The sequence below is a fragment of the Streptopelia decaocto genome (genome assembly GCF_964273445.1).
Source record: "Streptopelia decaocto genome assembly, chromosome: 4".
NCBI lineage: Eukaryota > Metazoa > Chordata > Aves > Columbiformes > Columbidae > Streptopelia > Streptopelia decaocto.
In genome coordinates, this window is record NC_138658.1 from 46,786,256 (window position 1) to 46,812,150 (window position 25,895).

The 25,895-nt window shown below is 37.7% G+C and overlaps 1 protein-coding gene across 6 annotated transcripts in view; it reads right to left on the minus strand.

Moving 5' to 3' along the window:
- SLC7A2 (solute carrier family 7 member 2) overlaps window positions 1-25,895 on the minus strand; it is a 61,550-nt gene that overhangs the window by 21,060 nt on the left and 14,595 nt on the right. For 2 of the 6 annotated variants that reach the window (XM_082050504.1, XM_082050500.1), the window contains exons 2-3: window positions 9,527-9,623; window positions 1,086-1,476 (exon numbers count right to left, since the gene is read on the minus strand). In XM_082050504.1, the coding sequence (XP_081906630.1) occupies window positions 1,086-1,461 (376 nt within the window). In that variant the 5' untranslated portion in view covers window positions 1,462-1,476; window positions 9,527-9,623. Of the gene's footprint in view, window positions 1-1,085; window positions 1,477-5,545; window positions 5,574-9,029; window positions 9,064-9,526; window positions 9,624-25,895 lie in introns of those variants that run through there. The other 4 variants (XM_082050503.1, XM_082050502.1, XM_082050505.1 and 1 more) reach the window with 4 other exon arrangements.

A 25,895-nucleotide genomic window follows, 5' to 3' on the forward strand; every position in this document is an offset into this window, starting at 1 on the left:
ACATACTTAAATGATAATATTTCTACAACTAAAAGATACAAATTTGTACCTCATTTATTCCCCAAATATTGCATAAATTATTTCTGTATCATTTCTATTTCATGCTATTCTAGAAGACACTTATTTCTAAAGATACAATATGATGTATGTCAAACAATATAAAGCAATGTCAGAAAGCAGTTTAAGAAAGAAGAGGAAGAGAAGTTTGTGCACCTGGAAGTAAAACAAAAAAATGAGTAGGAAGATGTATATTGCTGTCAGCAGTACTTAAGACTAATGCACTTCTTCGGTAAAGTGTGTGTGTGTGGCAACGGCTAAAGGTAACCTTGTTTTTACTGCTCTCCTGTAATGAAATACACTTCAATCCAGTACTTGGGCATATGGATTTTGTAGTAATTTGGGCAACAGTCCTGTAGGTAGGTATACATATACAGCTAGATATGCTTATACAAAACACAATGGATGCTTGGAACACGTACCTCTGGAAGAAAATAGTTTTGAATCAAAAAATGTTGTCTCTGCTAAAGCATTGAAATAGTTATTTGAATATCTGCTATATAAGCATTGATTTTATTCCCGTCTGGTCAACTTTGCATTTTATGGGATTACATGACAGGACACCATTTAATTAGCACGAGGTTATAGTAACAAGTTAGTACTTAAACTTCATACCTTTCTTGAAGTGAGATACTATAGTGATGGGGTACCTGTAAATGTCCTTGCTGCGTACATTCAGAAAAAAAAAAAAGTGTATTGATATTATGAAATTATTCTTGCTGACCAAAGATAGCAAATAAATCCTGTTTATTCTTATGCATCATCACTGAACTGACAGAATCTTCATATAAGTTCTTCAGTCCATGATGCTGAAGACAGACTTTTGCAAAAGCACCTTGCAAAAAATCTGGTTACAATGGTGATGCTTAGGAGGAAATACGCTAAACACATTACCTTGGTTATTTGATCCCAGCAGGAGTAAAAAGCAATAGTAGCTAAGTAGAGAGAAAGAAAAGACAGACCCAAATCTGTATCGTATTTCTGCTGTCTCAGAAACCCTTGAGACCTGTGTTTGTTCTTAATCTTACCTATAACATAGGACAAAATGAGATTCCAACCAGTGATAAAAGCCCACAGTTCTCCGACAGTTACGTAAGTATACAAATACGCAGAACCAGTCTTGGGAACGCGAGCACCGAACTCAGCATAGCAGAGACCTGCCATCATAGATGCCAGCGCAGCAATGAGGAAAGAAGCAACGATGCTAGGTCCAGAATCGGATTTGGCTACTTCTCCAGCAAGGACATAAACACCAGCACCAAGGGTACTTCCTACTCCCAGGGCTATAAGGTCTAACGTTGATAAACAGCGGCACAAGTTGGCGTCTTCAGGACTTTCACCACTGATGTTCTTCTTCCTCACCAGACACCGAATGAAGGACAAAGCTGGTCCACAGGGCAACATGATGGATGTAGAGCTCTGAAATAAAATAAATCATTATTTTACACAAAAGGTAGCCTGGATATTGCTGAAAAATAATTAAAACATTTTTGCATAAAGAATTTTAATCACACCTACCAATTTATATATTTACACTCTTCTATGACTTTAAATAAGCTGGCATGTGCTTTTTTCCCAGGAAACACATTAGGGATTCAGTATTCCTAATTTTAAATTCAGCATTTATTTCCCCAGGAAAAGATATCCATTATCTTTAGGTTTACTACACTGTTGTAAAAAGAGAAGAAATTGTTTCTGTTTACCTGCTGATGGCCACTTCTTAACCATTTCTAAACCAGAATCAGAACAGATGTCTGTTGCCTCATATATCATAAGGACTTATAAGATAAGGATCAGCACTAACATAAATAGGATTTTTAAGTTCTAAAACTCCAACACCAAGGCTATAAACATTAAAAGCTTTAAAATGTAGCCTTCTGACAGAACTAATGTAGTCTCTTTTTGCCTTCAAATACATGGCTTTTGCCTTTAGAATTTGCTTCAGAAGAACTGCTTGAAAGCAGATTAAAATAGAAATACTCCTTCCCACACCAATGAATTTCTCAGAATGGATTATGACTCTCCTTGACAATCATCTAACAAAACCCGATGGGAAAACTGCCCATCCCATGCTAACTGCAGTTATTCAATATTCTGAGGGCACTTCACAGAGTGGGGTGCGATCAGCTCTTGCACACAGGCTTTTGTGACCGGCCACGTCCTGGAGGCCGACAGCTGGGCAGTACTTCTCTGGCCTGTGATACGGGTTCCTGCTGGGAGGAGCAGCAGTGACCCTGTTTCCCAGCTCAAAAAAAAATGATAGCTGAGGGTCCAAAGCATTTGCTTGGGAGGGAAGACATGGGCACCCCATTGGAAATAACACAAAGAGGCAGCATTAATGTACAAGTGCTGTCTTTCTTCATGAATTCATGTGAATTGTGTTGTTGATAACTAAGAGTTTGGTAAGAATTAAGTGATGCTATCTGCCATCTCCCCAAACTGCTACTTGTCTTTGCAACCTTTGCAGTAACTGTCTATACTCTGATCATGATTTGTTAAGTGGAACCCTCCTGGGAACTGAGAAACTTTTCGATTTAAATGAAGATGTTCTGCTGGTGGATTGCTCCTTGGTCTGTATCAGTTTCCTAGACCACTAAAGGGCATTTCTACTCAAAATAGTTGAGTCCACTAACAGCAATGACTTTGCAACAAGACTGATAGCTCACTTAGCAGTATTTGATCCCAGAACAAAGAGGCAGAAGTAAGAGAACTGCCATCCTGAATGTGAGATTGCTTGAAAACATCCCCTTGGGTCTGAGAGAGATCTCTGTTTAGAAACATTTCTCCCCTATTCGTGTAATAGGTCCCCAAGTACATGCCACTTCTGTCTTCAAAGAGCATTCTTAAAGGAAAAAAAAAGCCTCCACTCCATTCCTTTTCAAGGAAAGGGAAGTTGATAAATGATAGTGAATGCAATTGAATAGCTCTGGGCAGTGATACTTAACGCCCATTAGAAAGGTGAGAGCTGCCCCAGGGCAGTGGAAGAAGGCAAGACAGGCAAACTGCCAAAGCTCTGCTGCAATGAGGCAGTCCTTCCAATCTGCTGGACTCTCAGAGATCAGTATCGGCCCATCGTATCTAGACTTCATCCACTGAGGCGATTTCACACATCAGCTCCAGAACTAAGATGATGTGCATGTCAACCATAAGCTCTTCTGAGGGGAATCAACATTGAACTGTTCAGGCAAAGTCACCTGCTGTAGCTCCTGAACTCTTCAGTAACAGCAGCCTTTCTTTGGGCCTGAGGCTGAGGTGCTCCACTCCCCCAAAGCCAGGTTGGCCTGTACTTTGACAAGGATTTCCAAGGCCATGTTGTTTTGTTTGTTTGTTTGTTTGTTTGTTTCCCATATGACACTCCTGAAGCTGTAGCAATTACTTAGGACAATGTATTAATATACTCATTAGGCTGTAGCCCATGGGGACAGGCAGCAACACTGCCTGTTGCAGAAACATGGCATTTTCTTAAGGAATTGATTTTTTTCCTCCCAAATGATAGTTCATTTGTCACTAACAGGAAAAAACTCCTCTGGCAGATGTTGTTCTCAGAACACTAAACAGTTTCCAAGACTTTCATTGTGCAAATGGTATCTCAGATTGCTCCATTGTAATTTGGGACAGGAAGTCCTGAAGGTTGTGAAGTCGTCTATCGAAGTGGCCAGTTGGTTGGTATTACGGTCTTCTCTGCTGAGAAGGAACCACTGTGACAAATTAGGAGGTTTTTATCTGCTTCTGCTTTCTCTGATTCTTGTGGTGAGAACAAGAGGCTGGTTCTTGCTAGCCACAAGCCAGTAAGATGAAACACCTCTTCTGACTCAAGCCCATGCTTTCTTCTTTACCCTTTAAAAACTGGAGCACCAGTCACAAACAAGGTTCAAGATACAAACTTTGTGTCTGTAGGCGAAAGAGAAATATCCCATACACATAAGAATCTTATCTTTTTAGCTATATCCATCCTAACATGTACTTGATGAAGACACATCCTTTTATGATGGCCAGTGCAATCCAGAACATCTTACCCTGTTTCCTATATGTATACATAGTAAATAGTGTCTGAACACTGCTTCACAACTTCTGTTGCTGTGTACGAAGTGCAGACCACTATTTCAGACATGGCTCCCTTTCAGATTTGGCCAAGATATCCCAAGACTCTGGTCCTGGTCACTTCATACTCAATAGAAAGCTACATCAGGAAGAACTGATAAGCTTATGAAGAGATTTGGCCTGTATGTGGGACTAAATAATATACGTAAGAGACTGCAAAGTGTCTTCAGAAATCACTGACAAGCATAACCTTTTTCTGAGGTGTCCCTTGTAAGACAGATCCTTTAATGCATTACCCACTGCAAGAGAGCAACCTGGGCTCTGACTCAGTGCCAAGGCAGGTTGACTCACAAGTGCAGCTTATTGTGTGTAGTACTGTGGCTAACTGAGCACATGCTCACATGCTCACTGAGCACATGCTCATGCTCACATACTAACTTACAGAAGCAAAGAAAGTAACAGCTGGGTGTGCCTTTTGGTGGCAGCATTGTCCTAGATAAACTTACACTGACTACAAGCACATAATCTTAAAAAGGATATTATTCCTGAGCCAGCATGACTGGGCAAATCAGAGTTTTCTGTTATCTTTAGGACAGAGAAGAACATGAAGTAGGGTAAATGAACATGGAAAAAAATGATCTTTCATACTTTTTGACCAGCAGGTCTCAGTGTTTTCATAACTGCTTCTTTTTACTTCCTCCCTTCCCTGTTGGAGTCTAAGCCTCCTTTGTCCTAGCAGGCCACTGTGGTCTACTTCCCCTGCCTCTGCTGCCATGAGATCCACCAGCTCTGGCCTGGGCCCACAATGAACCTCCTGCACAGCTGATGAGCAATGGCTCTTCTCTGAGCCTTCCTGGGTATGCTTGACAGCTTGGGAAATTGAGTTATAGATATAATTAATTATCTATTAAGAGTTATATATATAATATATATAATGGTAATGATATATACATATATTTATATATATATAAATATAAATATATAATATATATAATCGTAATATATTGAGCAACCAGTCAAGAAGGAAGTGAGTCCTCTTAATGCTCTGCTACTGACACAGTTCACAGTGCTTCTGAGGCACCTGTCCTATGTTTCTGAGGGCAGATTTAGGTACCTGCCTGCCTTTGAACAGCAGTGTTGGGCATGTAGCCTGAAAGTGCCACCAGTCAGGGCGGGCTGAATTGTTCATGCAGTTTAAACAGAGTAAAGGTTGAATCCCGAGATTATATAGAGTTTAAACATAGGAAATCAGTGATACAAAACCAAAAAGGAAAATGCCCTTGCACTGACCAACAGTGTACAGTTATTTCTAATTAGGATAAGGAGCAGACACAATCTGTTCCTTCTCCCATGCATTCAAACATGTGCTAGGCTTCACTTCCGTGAAGTCTGCTTTACAGAGACATTTGTCACAAACAAACACCTATGATGTCCATTTGTCACTGACCTTGGCATGTTCCTTTTGCTGTGTACAACTGAGGTGGCAGCTCTCTGGCTCTGCACGTGCTGGGTCACTGCACTTATGAAGTCTCTTTTGGACTAAGTTTTTCTTTAGCTACAGATTACTCTATAACATGGAATACACCTCCAACAGTCCTCTGAAAATGGGACGCCCAAGTTTAACTGCCTTAGACTTGAGGACTTATGTTCAGCCCTTATTCAAGCTTCCTCCTTCCTTGAACACATTCCTAGAAAGAAGTGCAATGCCTTCCACATTGCAGTTTACAGTTTCTCCCCTTCAACCACATGTGACAAAGAGACAGGCAGGACAGAAGGACTTAGTTTAGACAGAAAAAGAATTGGACAGACCCCTCTAACATAGGGGAAAACAACAAACCAACCACCACCACCACCAACAAACCAACAACAACACCCCAAAACAAACAAAAAAGCTTCCTCATGTAACATGGACATTTCATTATATTTGCCAGAGTACCTGAATAGGCACAGATACTTCTCCTATCCCTTTTGTTCATTATTGTCTTGGGATTTCTTTTTCAACAGTATCTCCTGATATACCTTTTTTAATTTCAGTCTTTCCTGGTCAGCTGTAAATCAGATAATTTATTGCTTGATCACCACGCATCTGAATGCTAATCCAGCCTTATAATTAATACCAGCTTTTCCATTCAGATGGATGATCAGGAACATTTAATGGTCATCTATTGTTCACTCTCTTCTAGCAGGAAAAGTTTGGTATAAAAAAACTTCTAAATGCAAATACAATGCAAGGGACAAAGTTGCCATCTGCAAAGTTTCTATTAAAGTTGCTTTGACTACTGCAAGTCATGTAAAAACTACCATTTTTGCAAAGTAGTTTCCAAGTAAAAAAAAAACACTAACAGCCTCCTGTCCCAAAACAAAATACAAATAACAGGTGGATATTGTAGCAAAAAGTAACTTACATCATCTATCACCACACTCTTCCATTAAAATAACATTTTATCTTAATTATGTGAAATAAGTGGTTTAAGTCAGTACACATCAAACCCAACTACAGGTGGGAAAACCAAAAGTTTTGCAGCAGCTGCCATTCAACTTCTCCTACAAAGTTTTCAGTTAAAAGCTCTAATAAAAAAGATAAAAAATATCTTATGGAAAGTCACTGTTATAAAGCAATATAAAACCTCTGAAAGTTTTAATACTGTTACTGAGATGTATGTTTAAAGATTCCTGGAGTAAAAGTAATTTAAAGATATTTAACTTACAAACTATTTTGTTGATCTTCTATTATTTATACTATAGTATACTATAAATGTCAGGTGCTGCAGTGGTTTGACATTTTAAGGAGCATACCAATTAAGGAGAAAATACTCCAATAAGTTTGTAACATACTGAAAATAGAAAATATAAATATATACAGATTAATTTAGTCTTTGTCAGCCTCATTTTCCTGAAAAAAACTGTAAAAGTTTATATTTTACATTTTGTATCTGTAGAATTTATGAGAAATTTTTTGTTTGCACTTCTGTATATTTAACCTTAGTCAAAATTGCAGTATTGTGATTAGATCTTGTGCAACAATATATGAAAGTAAAAGACTTCAGAGATGAAGCGAAAACTAGGTATAGTCTATGATTTGTGTGTGTGTACACATATGCACCGACAATACATGATTTTAGTACAAGTGTCTTAGAAGTTGATGTTCTGCCCAAGACTTTAACAAAATTTCTAAAGTCTTGGAATATTTTAAATAGTGTATTTAAAGAATATTTAAAGCCCTAAAACTGGCAAGCAGCACCGGTAACAGAAGTCTACTATGTATAAAATGGAAAAGATATATCACCCAAAAGCAGGAATACCTTCCAGTCAGACTGGGAAGAAAAACATAAACATTGAAGAAAACATTGAAACAAGAAAAACATTGTCTATATATTAACATTGCAATTTGCACTTTGTCAGAGGCACAATAATGCTGTAAAGTACACTAACTGTAACACTGCATACCACCAGTCTTGCTCCTCAAAAAGCACATCTGTTAAAGGCAAAGGTTCCTATGAGAACACTACATTGCTTTCAGGTTACTTCTTTCAGCAGTAAACGTCATTACAAACCTGATTCAGAGCAACTTCTGCCAGGCAAACTTCTCCTCTTACCCAGTCCCGAACTTCTGCCGTCTTAAATGGAAGAGTAATGACTGAAAGTGATTTTATTACAATTTTTCCTTTAAAAGCCATCTGTAGGTGGTGTGCGAGCTGCTGCTGCTGAGGGGTGGAAGCTGGGCAGCCCGGGTGATTGGAGGGCTGTGAGCTGGACAGCTATTTGCCCAGCTAAGCTGGGGAGGGACAGAAATTTTTGCTGCTGCTCTGATAAATCATACCCACTCTCTTCATGACACAAAATCCTGCTGGAATGCCATTTTCTACATTTAAACACACATATGTGATTCCATATAAAACACACACTGTTGTGAGGGTACCTGCCACACACCCTGGTGGCTTCTTTTACACAACCTGAAGGAAAAGCAAAATTGTCGGTTTCAAACTTGGGCTTCCACTGTGGAGGCAAAGTCTTCCCTACTTTTGTGTTCACTCTCCTTGTCAAAAATAAACTGGCTTTGAATCATATTGAAGGATATTTTGCGACACTCTAAGACCTGAATCCAGTACTGTAGCATAAAAACTGCTTTTGCTGAGTAAATTTTAGAAGATTATTATTATTATTAATAATAATAATAATAGTTCGAGCCCATTCTGTTGAACTAGGGTAGATACACCATATATCTTGTTCTCCTTTATATGGCTTGAAATGTGAAAAAGTTGAAGACTGGAATTAGAACAGCCCAAATATTCCCCTGACACAACCAATAAATAATCCTCAGTTTCTTAAAAATTAGCTTCCAGAATAAGCCAAACCCCAATGGATAATATACAGCTGTATTTTTCTTACTTCCAATGGCCGACAACTCCAGCCCAAACATGTAGTAGCATTTCCAGTCAACACTATTCATGGCATTTTGTTCCCTTTAAAACACTTCTGTTTCACTATCCCTGTGTTTTTTTTTTTTCAGAGAACACTGAAAATATGAGTCTTGCTGAGAAAAGTCCTATGCTTTTCATCATTAAAAAATCTTTCCTAAGAAAATATGAAGAAAAACCATATGGCACCCCCCAGCACCTTGCTCTCAGCTTTTAGTTTTCCCTGAGTGTCAAGTCTGCCAGTGCTGCAGGAGCACAGAAGGCTCCTCTTCCTTCCCCCGTGGAAAGTCCTGCAGCCACATGGAGGAAACAAAGACAACCTTTCCTCAGCTCTCCCAGATCCAAGGAGAGATGCCTCCAAAAAGAGTGTGCTCCACAGGGGCAGGCCATGTTTCAAGACCCCAAATCCAGATGACATTTCTTACATTATCCAAGGCTATTCTTTCCTTAAAGTGCAAAAAGTTGTGAAGAGAAAAAAAGGTCTTGTTCCTTGAAGCACTAATGACAACATACTCATTGTTCCCCTTGAGCTGATCTCATCCTTGTTCAACGCGAACTTTAACACTCTTGCATTTTGTACCTGGTCAGAGAACAGAGAAATTATGAAGAAATTATGATGGAGGTGCAAGCTGCTAAACAGGTTAGGTTTCTTGTGTGGAAATATATGGAACTTACTTTAAAGGAGCATCACTCTCAATCATGACAACATCTGGGCTTTTTTTTCCCCAAACCATCACCCTATAGCAAGTCCATGAATGACCTGATTATTACTTGTGTGGATTTTAGTTGATATCCTCAAGGCCAGTTCTGAATCATTTATAACCATATAGATCCATTAGGAATTGTTTCTAATCCATAAATTAAGCGATTTATTGCTCAATTATGGGGAAACATCCCTTTCACTTAAAAAAAAGCCAAAAAAAAGTAGAAGCCGTAATTGCTTCATTATCTGCTAAATACAGAGACTCCATTTCTACTTGGCTTCAAAAGCTAGTTTTCCTCAGGCATACCTTTCCCACAGTATCAGGGCAGTGTGTGGCCAGCCTGGGGTTCTGCTTCGATCACTTTCTGGTACGCTCCTGCCAGGTTAATGGCAAGCAACCAACCCTGAAAAAAACAAACAAAAAAGCAAACCTTGATAACTACGGTCAACTACTTTCTAAATGTGGCCATAGAACTGAAGACTATTCAGGTCATATAGATGTGGTTTTAACAGGGGTATGGGCCCAAATTTAAACAGGGGAATTGGAATTCTGTATTTCCAGTGAGGTAGAACAAGCTTAAGAAAGTAGTTTAATTTCAAATTTGTATTCCTGGAAACATATTATTTACCTATAATCATAGTTCTTTCTATAGCATCTATAAACACCTATAAAATATTTTCTGGACATTTTATATACATGCATTGTTTGCATATGTATATACACACATTTCAAAACCTTTTGCATTGTGGAGAATTAACACAGAGCTGTCCAGGACATGTTGTCATATTCCCAGCAAGACAAACAACTCTTGGTTTTAAATACACAAACCTGGTCAGATTGAAGCCAAAAGCAAAATTCCAAGTTATGTCACTGGGGTCAGGATTTGATTCAAAATCAGGATTTTGAATTATGAAACAGGAAAAAGTAGACAGCAATGCCAGAATGGACTAACCCTTCCTCTCACAACAATAGACAACCACACCACGACGAGGATTGTTCACACTTTTCCACAATATAAATTTTAGGGGTGTCACCTTTTTTTTTTTTTTTGATCTTTTTTTCACTACCAACTGCAATCTCTAGAACTCTTCCAATTTTATTCACTGTGTAATTAAGAAGAAAAAAACCCAACACTTATTATTTCACAGTAGAGCACCATCATTACGTCTTACATGGATTTAGTCTCCAAACAGAATAGAAATGTAACCATGCAAATTATTTCTCTAGTTTAAGTTTGTCTGCAAGTGCCATAACATACTTCACAATCAGCATATTTAACAACTTCAGCTAACACATAGCATAAAACAATCCAGTGAATGTACCATAAGGTTTCTAGAGTTTGCAAAAATCCACTTCCAGTACATCTCACTGAAAACTGCAAAATGAGCAATTATTTATTCCTCCAGGTAACCACAGCATCTCCAAAACTTTCTTTGGTACCATTTCTAACACTGAGGCACCAAGTCCTCTGGGATTGCCTCTTCAAAAGTGGATCTTCCTTTGATGGAAAATGCCAGACACAATATTACAGTAAGTCAGATTTCGTATTAACCAGATCCCTCTTTGCTTCCTGCCTCTCTTCATTTTTATTCTTGACCTTATAATGGTACAGATTTGTTACAGACACTAGAAGTTCAAATCCTTCAGGAGTTGTATAAATCAGTTCAAAATTTCATCCTCATTCTTTAAATTAACAGTAGAAACACTACTGACTAGAAAGTCACTTGCAAGTGCACTTTCACAGTTTCACAGAATCACAGAATGGACTGGGTTGGAAAAGACCTCAGAGATCATCAAGTCCAACCCTTGGTCCAACTTCAGCCCATTTAGTAATCATGGTTCTGGTTCCTTTCTGGTTCCTTCAGAGCTATCACCTGGCTGTGATAACAGTTCACCCCTGGTAATAACAGTAAATTTATGAATCATTACAAAGACAGATAGGAGCAGCGCTGCTGCAGTCCATTTGACTTTCTAAAACTTAATCCTGGGAACAGGAGCACAGAGCAGCTACCCTGCTAAAGGCATTCAAACCTAGAACCCTCGCTGGCTCCCAGCCAAGAGGCAGGGAGTGCACTGGCAGGTGAAATAAAATAGCTTGCATCTGTCCTGCTATATATCTAGAGCACTGTGGGGTAGATCAGTATGTCCCCACTATGTAGTGTTTGGTTCAGAGGTCCTATGGACACTCAGACATAGTTTCACATGTGTTTTCAGTCATGCACACTTGAAACTACAAGAAGACTGTGTTACCACCCAGCAGAGGCACGTTATCGTACATTCAGCCAGAAGGTATATTTGTGTGCCGGAGAGTGTGTGACACAGCAGCACCAGAGAGGTGTTCATGAAGGTACAGGGACTGGTGTGTACCAGTGAAGGACACCAGATCTGAGGCACTTTGGACAAGACTGAGCATGCACAGTGCTGTCCGGAGCCAAGTAGCTGCAATAAGATAGTCAGCTTCTCTCTTGGCGGAAATTCTTGTTTCTCTCCAGACTTTGTGTAGTCCACTTTGGCTCCCATTTTGTTTCCAGTTACAAATCCAACTGTGTTTCGACCTACAACTTTATTTTATAGCTTATGTTCTGGCTTTAGAGACTTCTCTTCTGCTCCTTAGCAATTATATCACACTGGAATTATCTAACGTGCCTCATCCAACAACTCTCTGACTTGCATACTCCAAGGACTTTCACAGCACATTCTTTCAATAAAGAAGTCGATCGGAAATTCTCTTCTTGCCATGAAACTGCTGATCACAATATAAGGAATGCACTGCAAGAACAAACTATTTTATTTGTTTTATTTGCCTATGGAAAGGTCCTTTAAGACCTTCTCTTATACTGTCAAAAGAGTATGAACATATTTTCATAGAGTTATGCGGAAATTCATGCTCAGGGAATTTTAAATTAAAAAAAAATCCTCATTAGTTTCTGAAACTCTTGCACAGACTGAAACAAAACACTGTAGAAGCCCAAATGACAAACTGATTAAAAGTTAGTTTGCTGTTGATTCTGACTTGTCTCACAGCTATGGACCAAAAAGCTGTGGAGTTTTACATAACTAGAGGTGCTAACTTTGGAAAAGCACATCCCTGTGCTTGCCCATATAACTACCTATTCTGTGCAGAAGTTAAACATGAACAAAAGTGCTTGCAGGACCAGGGCCCCAGTGAACCATGGAAATCCCTCGACGGAGCTCTGCCCAGTGCGTGCTGCTTTGCCTTGGAAGTCAGGACCTTGCAGCCAACTGTAACAAACATACCTTTTGACATGCACAAGAAAAAAAACATAACGTGGTTTGTACAGTTTGTGCAGCTCTGATGGGATTTGAGAAGATGTACTAGTATTCATAAAAGGATTCGTCAAGTGCCAGCAAGAATCTTTCTATGTCAAGATAAATAAAGTAATTAGCATTTTAATGGTTCTGATATGTGGTTCTGAGAATAAAAATCTAGGTTACCACAAAAAAAAAAAAAAAATAGTGCTAATCTTCATAAGATGATCATAAACATGTGAGAGATAAAAAGAATCTTTATAAAGCTCAGCAGTAATGCAGGTTATCTCTATAATGTTATGACAGGATCATTTCTGAAAAGAATAAATTACAATCAACACTTTTTAAAGGGCTTCCCATTTGTTAAAATATATTTTAGATTGCTTCTCATGGTTTAAGCAGATTGCTGAAACTAGTTCCTACAGAATATTGTACAAATGCTTCTCATTTGTTAAAACATATTTTGCATTGCTTCTCATGGTTTAAGCAGATTGCTGAAACTAGTTCCTACAGAATATTGTACAGATTAAAGTAAAATTATCACTTAACAACTGTCTCAACTTTTCTTTAACAACTCTCTTTCACTTTGTACTTAAGAAATAAAAATACCTCAAATCCTGACCTTCTGTAAGAGAAATGTGGTATATCCTATTAAAAATAATCATATACTATTAGACTAATACAGGCATGAAGAATAAATCTGCTAATCTGTGTTTCATATGTAACAAGAAGAGCTATATTGGCACAAATTCCTACTAGTTCTTTTGACCCAGGAATGAGTCATTTAACCTACTATTAAGCACGTCCCAAGCAGCTACTAGCTATCATTTGTTGAATTCCAGATATTCCCAAGGGTCTAAAGAAAATGTTTGTAGTGCTGACTCATAGTGCTGTCCCCAAGTCTAAAATCAGAGTTTTGGAGAAGCCTTGCACAAGGAACACAACTATTTAAAGACATAACCTCTAGAAAAAAAAAAAAAGTCCACACATACTTTTTTGTCCCAAATCCACACCTTGAATACGGGATAAATATAAATAGGAAATTCAGATAGAAAGTTTTTTAACATATACAAAAAAGAGCCAAGCATATCAAAGTCAAAACTAATACTAAATCTGTAATTGAAAATAAAGTGCGATGCCATGTCTTGCTAAGACTGAAATGAAGCCGTTTTGTGATTCCCCAGAGTCCTGGGAAAGGAGCATCTGACGCAGCTCCACGCAGTGGCTTGGGAAGGACCATGAGGGAGGCACCATAGATTGGCCAAGGTGTGAGCACACTTCTTCATCTGAGGCATGAAGTTAAAAGCTTTCAATAAGACCAAGGAGAAAGAACTACCAGAAAACAAAACATTAAGATATTGTGCATTTTTTGAGATGTAACCTATTGGATAACATCTTATTCTGTTTTTCCATAAAGCTGATGAAACTCACCAAGATCTCAAACTGAAGCAAACATAAAAAAAACCCAAACTGACAACTGTCTGAGACAGATGTTTGAGCCAAATAGGCAGTAGCATACTACTGATCACATATTTTTTCTTCTAATGGCAACTCGGATAGGTAATTAGGTATATTTCATAGTAATGATCACAGCCTATGTAAATGCAACTACTATTTCAAAACAGTATTCAAATCCCAAAATTAAAAAATAATTTACTATGCTTTTTACGCAAACAATGGGGCTCTGAGTTATTTATTATTGAGTTATGTCATTATTTACAAAGTGAATACTTTTGTAGTTCTTTTGAATCCGCTTATTTTATAGTTTTTTAAGCTTGCCTTGTTTGAGTTATCACTTTCTTCATTACCTGAATTAACCAACTTGAAAATTCATTTTTACATCCTCCTACACTATAGAACTGCCATCCTTCAACTTACTTCCCCGCCCCAGCCAAGTCTCTTTTAATAGTTTACTTGAATTTTTTATTGTTGTGGAAATACTTGTGAGAGAGTTTTGGTGTTTGGTTTTCTTTAAAAATCTTTCAGTTGGAATGACTAAAAGTGTTATTTTTTTACTGTATCCAAAAGGGAACTCTTTACAGCTACCATCTTTAATGAGCATCCAGTTTTCCTATAAAACACAATTTCATCCAGAAAATTTTTATTAACTCCATTTGTGCTTCATTCCTGAAGTATGTCTCTAACAATAATTTTCCACACTGGAAAATGCCTGCAAAAATGATACAAAAGTTGCTGTTTATATTTACTACTTTTTTAAGCTGTTTTTAATCAGTAACAGGGCTTTACCTCTCACCCCATGATTACTAAGTTTCCATGACAGCCTGTTGTGTAAGACATAAGCGAAAGCCTCTTACAAGCTCACATCTATTCTGTCCTTTTCAAAACCAGGCAAAATAATAATAATTAAAAAAAAATGAAACAAACAAACTGTGACAAACTGGAAGAAAAGTATTTACAAATACAATCCTGGAATATTTTTCTTCTGTGCTAATAGGAAGATATGAGTAATGACTTCAGGATCAAAATTAAATCCCAGCCCTTTCCCTGATGAAAATTATATTTATTTGCACAAAAGCCAGTGATTGTCTAAAAGGGAATTAGACACTTAGACACTGATTTAAAAGTAGAAATCATGAGAGCCCTTCTAGATGCCTAAAATCCTGAGGTGGCTTCTAAAACATCTAAAACATCTACATATTTTTGAATGGCTTTGGCTGTGTGCTCCTGTGTGCTTCCACAGGGGGGCCACAAAGGGAACAGCTCAACAGCCCAAAAAGTAGCCCAATCTCAATGGCATAAGAATGGCAATTAAGATCAGAACTAATGATTGACCTCATTTCTCTCCTCCCTACCCAGCATCAGCTGGCTGGTTTGATGGCAGATGCGGCATCAGAACCAGGGATTCTTGCTCTGCTGAGGTTGCCCAGTCCCATCCCAGGTCACAGCACCTCTTGGCCCATTTGACCAGTGCACTATACACTAATAGGCTCCAGTGGGTCTTTTTTTTTTTTTTTTTTTAAGTGCGATTAATTTTCTGTATCAATTTACTGAAAATTGTTTAAAAAGCTCAATTAATATAAAGAAGTAGACTTTCCCCCTGATTTCTATGTGGGCTAAGAAAGGAAGAACAGAGAGTGAAGGAGAAAGGATGAATATATCTAACTTAAGAATAAAAGAAATAATGGATTATATTGGAAATAGGTTTGCTTACAAAAGTGTCACAGAGCAAGGGAAGGGAAGGAATTCCTATTACACATCTTACTTGTTTCTATATGACTTTTTATGGCACATGGAAAAGATGCCATCCTAAAGGGGTTACAAAAAAAAGAAGTAGGTCACCTAACCAAGGTGTCACAAGTTTCTCAGAATAGAATGTCTAAAATGTATGTATTCATTATCTGCCAATTAATACAGTTCTTAAAAGCCAAGTTTGCTTTCTCTTGCTTACAGAAATACAAGAACTAGATTCACAAATTGTTTATATTTCATATTTCATTTATTTTAAGTGAAAGGCAGTAGGAATTAATTTAAGAGTTTCTTACATAAAGGTTTTGACAAATCTCCTTTGCAAATATTGCTCTGAAATAATGGTGAAATATTTAAAGTAGAATCCATCGCTGGATCTGTACTGGACTTTAAGTGTTAGATCAGAGTATTTTACTTCCATTCTGTGTGAAAATGGAACAGTGATGTGCCCAACATCACTGGTAGACATCACTCAAACCAGACAGAACCAGTGTGCTAAGTGCACTGTTGCAATTTATTTTTGTCTGATATACCAAAACAATACAAACAGGAATAGTTAGTTCACATGATATAAATAAGCTCCATCTGCGAGACTTAATCCTAGAAGTGCTAAACAGCATTCTGTATTCTGAAGTTAGTGGTGTTAAGATTGCCCTGCATTCCTTGGGGCTACTTTCAGCACCCTGCAAAATCAAACACCACTTCTTTCAAATATGAAATCCCTAAAATATTGAGTCACTGCAAAGTCACTAGAGCAACCCTATTACAGAGCATTACCCTTTGACATTATTGTAGACACTCCAGCCAGACGTTCTGAATATACACTGCCCATGTCGAAATCATATAAATCCTAACATCTAACGTTATTTATAACTGAGGCAACTAATGTCAGAGAGTTCCCTTTTCTTTCTTGGCTTTAAATAGCACCACTACATTCAATGCATGAGGAACAGAGCTTGAAGAACATCGCAACTTTCAACTGGGTAATTTTCTGGAAAGGTTTTAAAATTTATCAGTATTTTTTAAGCAAGTCAATAAACAGTTAGATTGTGTGTTACAACCATGACCAAGACTTCAAAACACAGCAAAAACCAACACTGACCTTGGTAGTCACACACTGGGATCTTGATCACAGATTTCCAACTGACAGAGCAACAGCTATGGGAAGTGACCCTGTGTCAGCCTAACCATGCACTGTGGCTTTCCAGAGAGCTTAACACTAGCACAGGCTGAATGAAGTGCTCCACTTTCATAGAATCATAGAATGGTTTGGGTTGGAAGGGACCTTAAAAATCATCTAGTTCCAACCTTCCACTAGACCAAGTTGCTCAAAGCCCCATCCAACCAGGCCTTGAACACTTCCAGGGATGGGGCATCCAGAACTTCTCTGGGCAACCTGTTCCACTCATCACTGGTCTCCATTTGGACATCAAGCCGTTGACCGCAACTCTTTCAGTGTCACTGTCCAGCCAATTCCTTATCCACTGAATGGTCCATCTGTCAAATTAATGCCCCTACAACTTAGACACAAGGATATCATGTGGGACAGTGTAAAATGCTTTGCACAAGTCCAGGTAGATGACGTCAGTTGCTCTTCCGTTATCCACCAATGCTGTAACCCCATCATGGAAGGCTACCAAATTTGTCAGGCATGATTTTCTCTTAGTGAAGCCATGTTGGCTGTCATCAGTCACCTATTTATTTTCCATGTGCCTTAGCATAGTTTCCAGGAGGAAAACTCTTTGTGAACTTCTCTTAAGAAAGAAATATTCTTTTGTGTCTCAATCAAATCATAGCTATGCATGACATTTGCATAACCATGATGCTACTTTGCAGATCTATGCAGATCTGACTTAATGCACAAAGCCTGAAACTTTGGCAAGTCAGCCTGAAGAAACCAGATCCTCTCTTGGTATAAAGCCAGAACAAGTTTAGCAATAGCAGGAGAGTCATTTCAGCAGAGCATTAAAAAACTTGCAAGACAGCACGAGCACAGGTTCATAAAGTGATAAATACTCTGAAAATAATACATGACATATGGAATAACACAAACATCTCCGATAAAGCCCAAGTTGTGTGTGTGCATGTGTGTATCTCTATTCCTAGCCAGCCAGCATGATGTTCTTTTATTAGTTACTTTATCTTCAATATAAATTGTCTGGAGGGTATTGGAAAAGCTAGTAGCTTAGCAGTTCCACAGTATTCCAGGAGGCTGCCCTGCTCCTAAAAATCAAAAGTAATTTGAGCATTAAATTTCATTTATTGTACCTATGAAGCTACTTCACTGGCTACCAAACGGCATCGAGGAACAAACCACAAAAATGTTTCTTGCAGTAAAATACTTGCAGCACGAACCGATTCACTAGTTCTAATAAATTACTCGCAAATGTGTTTTCAGGATAATTTGGATCCAATAGCAACTTGTACATGGTTGGGACAGCCCATCACCTCCCCCACATGAAGATCAGGTGAAAACCATTTTTCCAGTTTCACTCTGTTGTGGTAACAGAAAGCTCCATAAATTTATAAATTTTAATTCTATCTTCAGTGAACACAGGACATCTCAATAAACATTTTATACCACCTCCTCCCGTCAGTCAGTTTCTTCCTTTGCCACATCCAATGATCCTGAATTGCATGCTCAACTTCTGACTGAGAAGGTCAGGGGGTGTCACACAGGTAATTATGAATTCCCTCAGACAATCTCTAACTATTATGTATTGAACATTAGCAACAGACAACATCAAGTACATTTAGTTACCAAATTATCTCATATTTGTTCTTTAACTGCATGTTCACATCCTCCTTCTTTTTTATTATCCATTAATTGAAGGGAAACAAGATACCTCTCCCCTTATTTGTTCCTAAATCAACCACTGTTTCTAAATGTATACAAAAATTAGTCTAATCTCCAGTCATGCTGTGACTAAATGGTTGCAAAAATCCCATAAAACACTAGATCCTAATACAGCCAATTCTGTTCACTTGAAAAAACAGCCAAAATGCAGAAGCCAGGCCCCTGGAAGTCCAGACACTGCAAATAACTAGACTAGTTCTCACCAAAGACATATCCTTCCACATATTGTGTATGCGAGTTTGTGTGTATGTGCACAAACTACCGTATTTCTCGGATTGCTTCTCAGTGCCTACTCTGCAAAAGGATAGCTTATTTCTGGGTGGCTCAGCCTTCATCATTATTATGGCTGGATTACAATTTTGGAATCAAAATGTCCTCCTCCCTCACTTTCTTGGGAGCTCTGGAGACAATGGCAGCAGCTTGAGTTCTAAGTGCTGGTCTGTGCAAAGGCAGGATCTGGCCACAAACCATTCCTTACTTGCCCCAGAAGGAAAAGATGGCCAGGACAGATTCACTATCTCAAGGGCCAAACCCAGAAAACAGGTTGTTATTAACAGTTGAAATGCAATGATCTAGGGTAACTTCATGGGAAATTACAGCCAGGAAAGACATATCATTTTAACAACTGTTTGAAAAAAAGCTTCTGACATCTGGTACCTTCCTGTTTAAGAGAGTAACTGGAAGCCACACATGCCCTTTTGCATAAAATATTGAGTGGAAAAATGCCATAGAAATTACTTCGAATTCTGAAATGTCACCACTTCACTTACTAGTACTAGATGGAATATTTCACTAACTCACTGATATTTATTGAATCTGATTAATAGGTTAGTACCCTTTGTAAACTGTATCTGTTTTCATAACGCAAAAACTTTGTGGCACAAAGAGTAACTACACATTCCTCACAGAAACACTATTAAAATATGAAGCTTTACTTGTACTACATGAGCAACAGATACTCATAGAAATAATTTTGTTATATAAAATAAAGATGAATGATGTAAAATTCTGCATGCCCAATCTAAAAAAAAAAAATAAATCTTTTAGCTAGTTTAAATGATAATCAGCTTGTCAGCAAGCATACCTTGGCTAAGATCCTTTTTCACCTAAGCGTTGCTTTACTGGCTTTCACAAAATGCCATTTTGGCATGCAGTTGTCAAACTACTGCTCCTTTATTTCTGTCCCTGGAAACACAGCCTGCAATGCACGTGCATTCCTTATGCAGAACTCCAGTTTCCAGCAGCTGAAGATGCTAAAGCAGAACCCAAGATTCCCTGTGCTCAAGCTCCCATAACTTCCAGTTACTTTCTTTTATTTCTCTTTAATCTTGACTTTTTTTTTTTTTTGCATTTCACATACATACTAAGTTCAAATTTTCATTCTTTTCTGCCTTCTTAAATTATTATATGCAAGGAACAGAGTCTCATAAAATCTTTTATGAAACAACTAGAGTGGTTTCATCTTGTATCCAAATATCCTTCCCTTTACAGCCTTCCATGAAAACATATATCTTCTAGCACTGAAATATCATGCATAACCATCTAAATATTGAGCTTGTTTTTCAGAAGTGGTGTGCAATCATTATCACACGCCAATAGAAACTTTCAGACATATTATCAGTTGGTGCCAGGGTTCATCTTGTAACATGAAAAGTTAATTGGATGCATTTTTAGCAATATGAGACCCAGACAAAACGTCACTGTGATTTTGCAATACGTGATTTTCAACAGGTACTGAGAAATGCCAGGGAATGCATCATTATTGACTGTTCTATTTAACTGCAATTGTGTTGATTTTGTGATAAATCAAGAAGAGAAAGGTGGTCTGATGTGATGGGTGTTCTTCAAAGAGTAGTAGAGTTCCATCTGCTTCAGTAGAGATTAAAATAATCCTATGAGCAACTTAATAAATTTGAAAATTTGCTTGAGCAAAGCAATTTCAAAATGTTAATGTTGTCCTCAGTAGACTGGAATATCAAAAGCCATCAAATAATACATTACATTTAAATGATCAATTTTAAGTATTCATTTCAAAATTAAAACTCACCTCAGAAGAAATGTAAAAGAGTTTTGTTGGGTTTTTTTAATTATTACTATTTTTTTTTTTTACTTAGAGCACTATACTAGATGAATGAAAGTAAACTAATTCATCAGACAGGAAACTACTGAGTTACAGTAATTGCTCCACTATGAAAATGTTCTTAAAACATTTTAAACTTCGTCTAGTTTTATGCTAAGAATCTTTTGTTTTGGTTTCAAAAAAATCTAACAGAATTCTAATGATCGAAAGAAAAACAATTTAGAAATACTTCAATAATAACAGAAGGAAAACCACTATTGTACTTCAGCATTTCTTCACTGAAGTCTAGAAATCATAGGTCAAAGCACCTAAAGTTCAACAAACTTTATATCAGCTTCTCAGACAAAGCATCCAGAGATCAATGTCTGGTAGTGAACTACCTAAAACCTTATCTAAGCATATTTTGGCTAAGAGAGGAAAAAAAGAAGATAAAATGCAGCTCAGGTAATTGGGTCTAAGGTGATAAACAGCTTTAAATAATATCCTTCTCAAATGCTATCAATCTCATAGATTTAAAATACCAATAAAAAGCTCTAATTAAAATAATAAAATAGCATGGAAGTTTGGAAATCCAAGGCGGGAGCTCTGGATCTTGATAAAAGGATATGAAGGGCAGAGAGTTCCTTGGGATCTTCTGGATTAAGAGTGACTCTGTACTCACTAGCAAAGTCTTGGTGATATCCAAATTAGACATGGTTTTTGGTACTAGCCAAATATAGTTTAAAAAATCTGTCATTATATGCACAGTAGAATTTCCTGCTATAACAAAAGGTAAAAATCAAGCTTGAAGATATGCCATATGATCCAACTGGAATTAATTGGCATTGTCTTATGAAGAGAATGCAGAAGAGAAATCAATGAAACCCGATATTCTGCTGTAGCACTGCAGATACTCTTGGAAACCTGCCATATAAAACTGTCTGTTGCGTAGAAAACATTTGTGTTTACCGAATGATGGTAGAGGTTCAACCTAATGTGTAACTCTCTAGTAGCCAGTAGCGCCAGTAGTCATCCTAACTCCCTCTGATTATCCTTAAAGATGAACTGGATGGTAACTGACTACAGTCTCTTGTTGACAAGATGTTGAGAAAAAGCTTTGAAAACCTTGAGAGTAAAAGTCTGAAAAAGAAAAGTGGTGCTCTTCTAGACATACAACATAAATAGATATTTCTTTTGAAATTATTCTGCATGTCAAATATAGCTAGGTAACATTCTAAGTAGGAAGGCAAAGACTTTACAAGGCTACAGCTGAACGTATTTCACTTACTCTGAAATTCCCTACAATCATAAAGAGAAATGAAAAAAAATCCCCAAAGAATTAGAACTGATTTATTTTCTTCAAAAGTGACCTTATGAAGTGGATTTTTCTGATGGGAATCACAAAACTCACCACAAACTGCAGGCAACTATGCAAAAGCCAAGAATACTTCTAATACTTCTAAAAGGATGTTTAAAGCAGGCAACAGCAAATGGATTAATTGTCCAGAGCAGAAAAACTTATTTTACTCTTGAAGGACATCATGGGCTCAGCACTAGACTGCAGTGTTTCAAATGAAACTGATGACAGTTGTTAGGCCAAAACATAAGAAAAGGAGAAAAAGGCAGTAGACCTACCAAGCCCAGAGATCAAACAGATCACAGATAGCTACTCCTTCAGAATAAAGACCCTTTTTCCTTTTTTTTTTTTAGGTATAACTTTGCTCTCTACTGTGACAGCTGTGTGAGTGTGTGACATTTGAAATCTTGTCTTGACCTAAACATAAATCATCTAAACAGGGAGAAAATGCTTCTGAGAAAGCACAGACAGCTACTCGACCATTTCATGCCTATTACCATAGAATACACACTGGGACCAGTGATGCAATGATGATGCCATCACTCCTTGAAAAGTTATAGTATTTTCATATTACGTTTCCATCTACCTGTTCCTAAAGCTCTAAAATCAGGGGAGGGGGCAAGCACCTCAGAAAGCTATTTCATCTGATTAAAGTTGTGTGCTCGCAGGCTGTCTTCAAAGAAGACATATAAACAGAGCATGAATGTATTACTAAACGTTCAAACTAAGAGTCTGGCTCTTCCTAAACTCGGCTTAACTCAATTGATTCATACTACTGTTCTTTGTTTGGGTTTTTTTCCCTTTCTTCCACAAGGGACAAAAGACCAAACAAAATAATGTTCACATTAGCTGCTTGGAACTAAAACAAAGCACATTTGGAGAAGCTTGTGTAAAAGAGAGGAGATGGACTCTAAGTGAACATGAATGGTGTTCAGAGGATTTCTTTGTTCAAAGTTTATCAAATTGAGTGTATGGCACACAAAGAAAACATAAGCAACAAGGACATGCTGGATAAAAGGCTATTTGGAAAGCATAATCAAAACCAGATAAGAAGCCATGGATATCGAGGAGTTAATTTTTGGCATTGGTATGAATTCTGAAACAGTATAAAAGATCAAAGAGAAGCTATTGACAGTTTGGAGCATGACACCGCTCCCTCTCCTAAATGAATTTAACATCTCCCAAAAATATAACTGGGTATTATATAGACTCTTAGGCTTGGCATTAGATGTTAGCCACAAATGATTCCTCATGACATCTATGTTTAATACACTTACTAATGCCCAGAGACAGCCCATATTATTATGCGACAGAATGCCCACTCTGCTGGGAAATATTTTTAATACTCAGCTGAACTGAGAATCTTCCTGTTTGGAAAAAAAAATTAAAAAGAGAGGTGGGCTGTGGCTGATAAGCAATTTTCATTTCATATCTGTCAGCTTTTCAGATTACGAGCAGTGTTTTGCATTATAGCTAAGAGTAAAATGACTTTTTTAAATGACTTTTTTAAAATGACATTTATTTGGCTGCTGTGGCTCAAATTCATGGAACTAATTTGTCTGGATAACAGCTTTACAAAGGTTCAGAAAAGTCTAGACATTTTCACTGTGGGAAAAAAAGATGCACAATCACTTTGATACAAACTTTAAAAATAATATCCTGCAGTCATCCTTTCACATTGCAAATTGTACTTCTAAAGTCAACCACAGATCAACCAAAGCAATTGAAAGTAGCTGTGTTTGTACAACGCTGGAAGATATCAAGGGAGACGGAAAAAGCCTTTGATTCAACTATTTTGCAAGAAATGAAACAGCAAAGAAAAAGAACAGTTATGTACATGCATTGCTACAGGCTCTACACAACATAATTTTTAAGGTAAGTGAAAATTTACCTAATGATAATATGCTTAAAAAGTAAGCTACTTCTCAAAGAACAAGTCAACTATGTAATTTGCTATCCACAGTGACTGAGGGTCAGGCAGAAGAGCTGTAAGATCCATGAAAAGTTTGAGCCCAATTTCTAGCAGCCTAGCAATCTCACTAACCAGAAAAAGATGAATAAAGGAGGTGAGAGAAGAGACAAACATTGTATCTGAGTTCTACCTCAATCTCTCTCTCTCTCACTACAACTACAATTTTAGTTTAGAATTAGGCTTTAAAACTTAGTTCTAATGTACCTTGGCCTTACTCCATTCTGGCCTGCCAAACTACGTTCCCAAACTGGTTTAATGGAACCATGTTCAAACACTGCTGCCAAACTGTTTTTGCTCCAGAACAGGAGGGGAAGGAAGAGTCAGCATTTATTTAAAAAAGAAAAAAAGAAAAATAAAATACTTAATTCTTTATCTTTGATCCAGAAATTCAAACAGTTATGTATAATCAAAAAGACTGAAATCCCTTCAAAATTAAGGGCTTTGTTATAAAAGTACTACAGATTGTAGCCACATGGCAAAATTATTTCTGTAAATACACTTTGAGTCCCAATTAGTGAAACAAAAAATCCTTCATGCTAAGATAAAAAAAAAATCTCTGCAGTTATTCATACTGCAGTAACATCCAGCTCATAATCAACGCTTGTCCAAGAGCTTAATCTAAGAAAAATCAACAGTATGATAAATATAGAGGTAAAACAACCAAATGCAATCAAATAATGTGGTATAGTGGGCTCATCTGTCTTCCTACTGATGTGCGATAAATTTTCCTGATGCTGTCAAAACAATAAGAAGCTCCAACATAGCCATTGCTACTAATACCTTCAAACAAGAATGGAAACAGTTTGTAAGTTCATCTTTGAAACATAGTTCAGTTGATTCAGGCCAGAAATTGTGGGGTTTTTTTTCACCTCACAATTCAAGCTTGGCTGGCTGCTTCCTGAGGAATTACTTTTTCTATAGTCAAGTGTTTGCCCAAGTAGAATCCAACAGGATTGTTTCCTGCCTAAATTCTTACATTCAGGTTTCTTTCTTTAGTGCTTCTTAGGTTATATGGATCAAATATTTTCCTTTATGCATCAAACGCAACCCTTTCAAAAACTGTCATTACACTTCCCTCTTTTTAGCAAAGGTCCATCAATGAAGACCCACAGTTTGTCTGGAATAAGAAATTCCCATCTTTGAGTACTAAAGTTCATCAGAGCACATGTACACACCAAGAACAGCCCAGTAAAAAGAGGTTTTATTTGACTTACACTTCATGGTGCCATACTTAGCTCAATTTTCACAGACTACTGTAGATAGGTAGAGATAGGTAATGAAATGGTGCTAGAATCATATTTCTCTTTCTGACTGTTAAAGCAACACAGAGTGAGTGCATCAGTCTCAGAGCTTAGAGAGCAACAGTGGGACATGCTTTGCTCAGGACTAGCTGCAGAACTGTCACCAGGACAAGTCTTGAAATGCAATGTGAAAGAACAAGAGTCATGTACAAGTGAAACTCCATTGATACCACAGTCGGTGTAATGATCTAGCTCCAGCAGGTACAGGCAGAGCCGAATCACCCTCGGTATGTTTACACTGGCATTTTGTTCAGATCAGATGCATATTTTCAAAAGTATTTTCCCAGTCATCCTGGCCATTCACTGCGCTTTGGTTCACTCCACAGAGCAATCCTGAACCATTCTTTTTGATGAAAAGAATTTGGAATATGTGATTCAGAACAGCACCTAATGCACTCTTAACATCTAGTTCAATCCATGGGACTAGACAAAAGCAAAGCTGAAGTCCTCCCACTTCTCCCACACAAACCAAAACATAAGTGGCGCAGTCTGTGAATCCATAGCACCAAAAGATCTCTTGCAGAGCTGCAGCAGTTGCTGAAGTAGACACTGCTGCACTCTGATGTGGCATTCACTGCCGGTTGGGAATGCCAAATGAACCTCTCACTCAAAGTTACTTGATCTGAAATTTTAAAAGTATAACGAGGCTTCT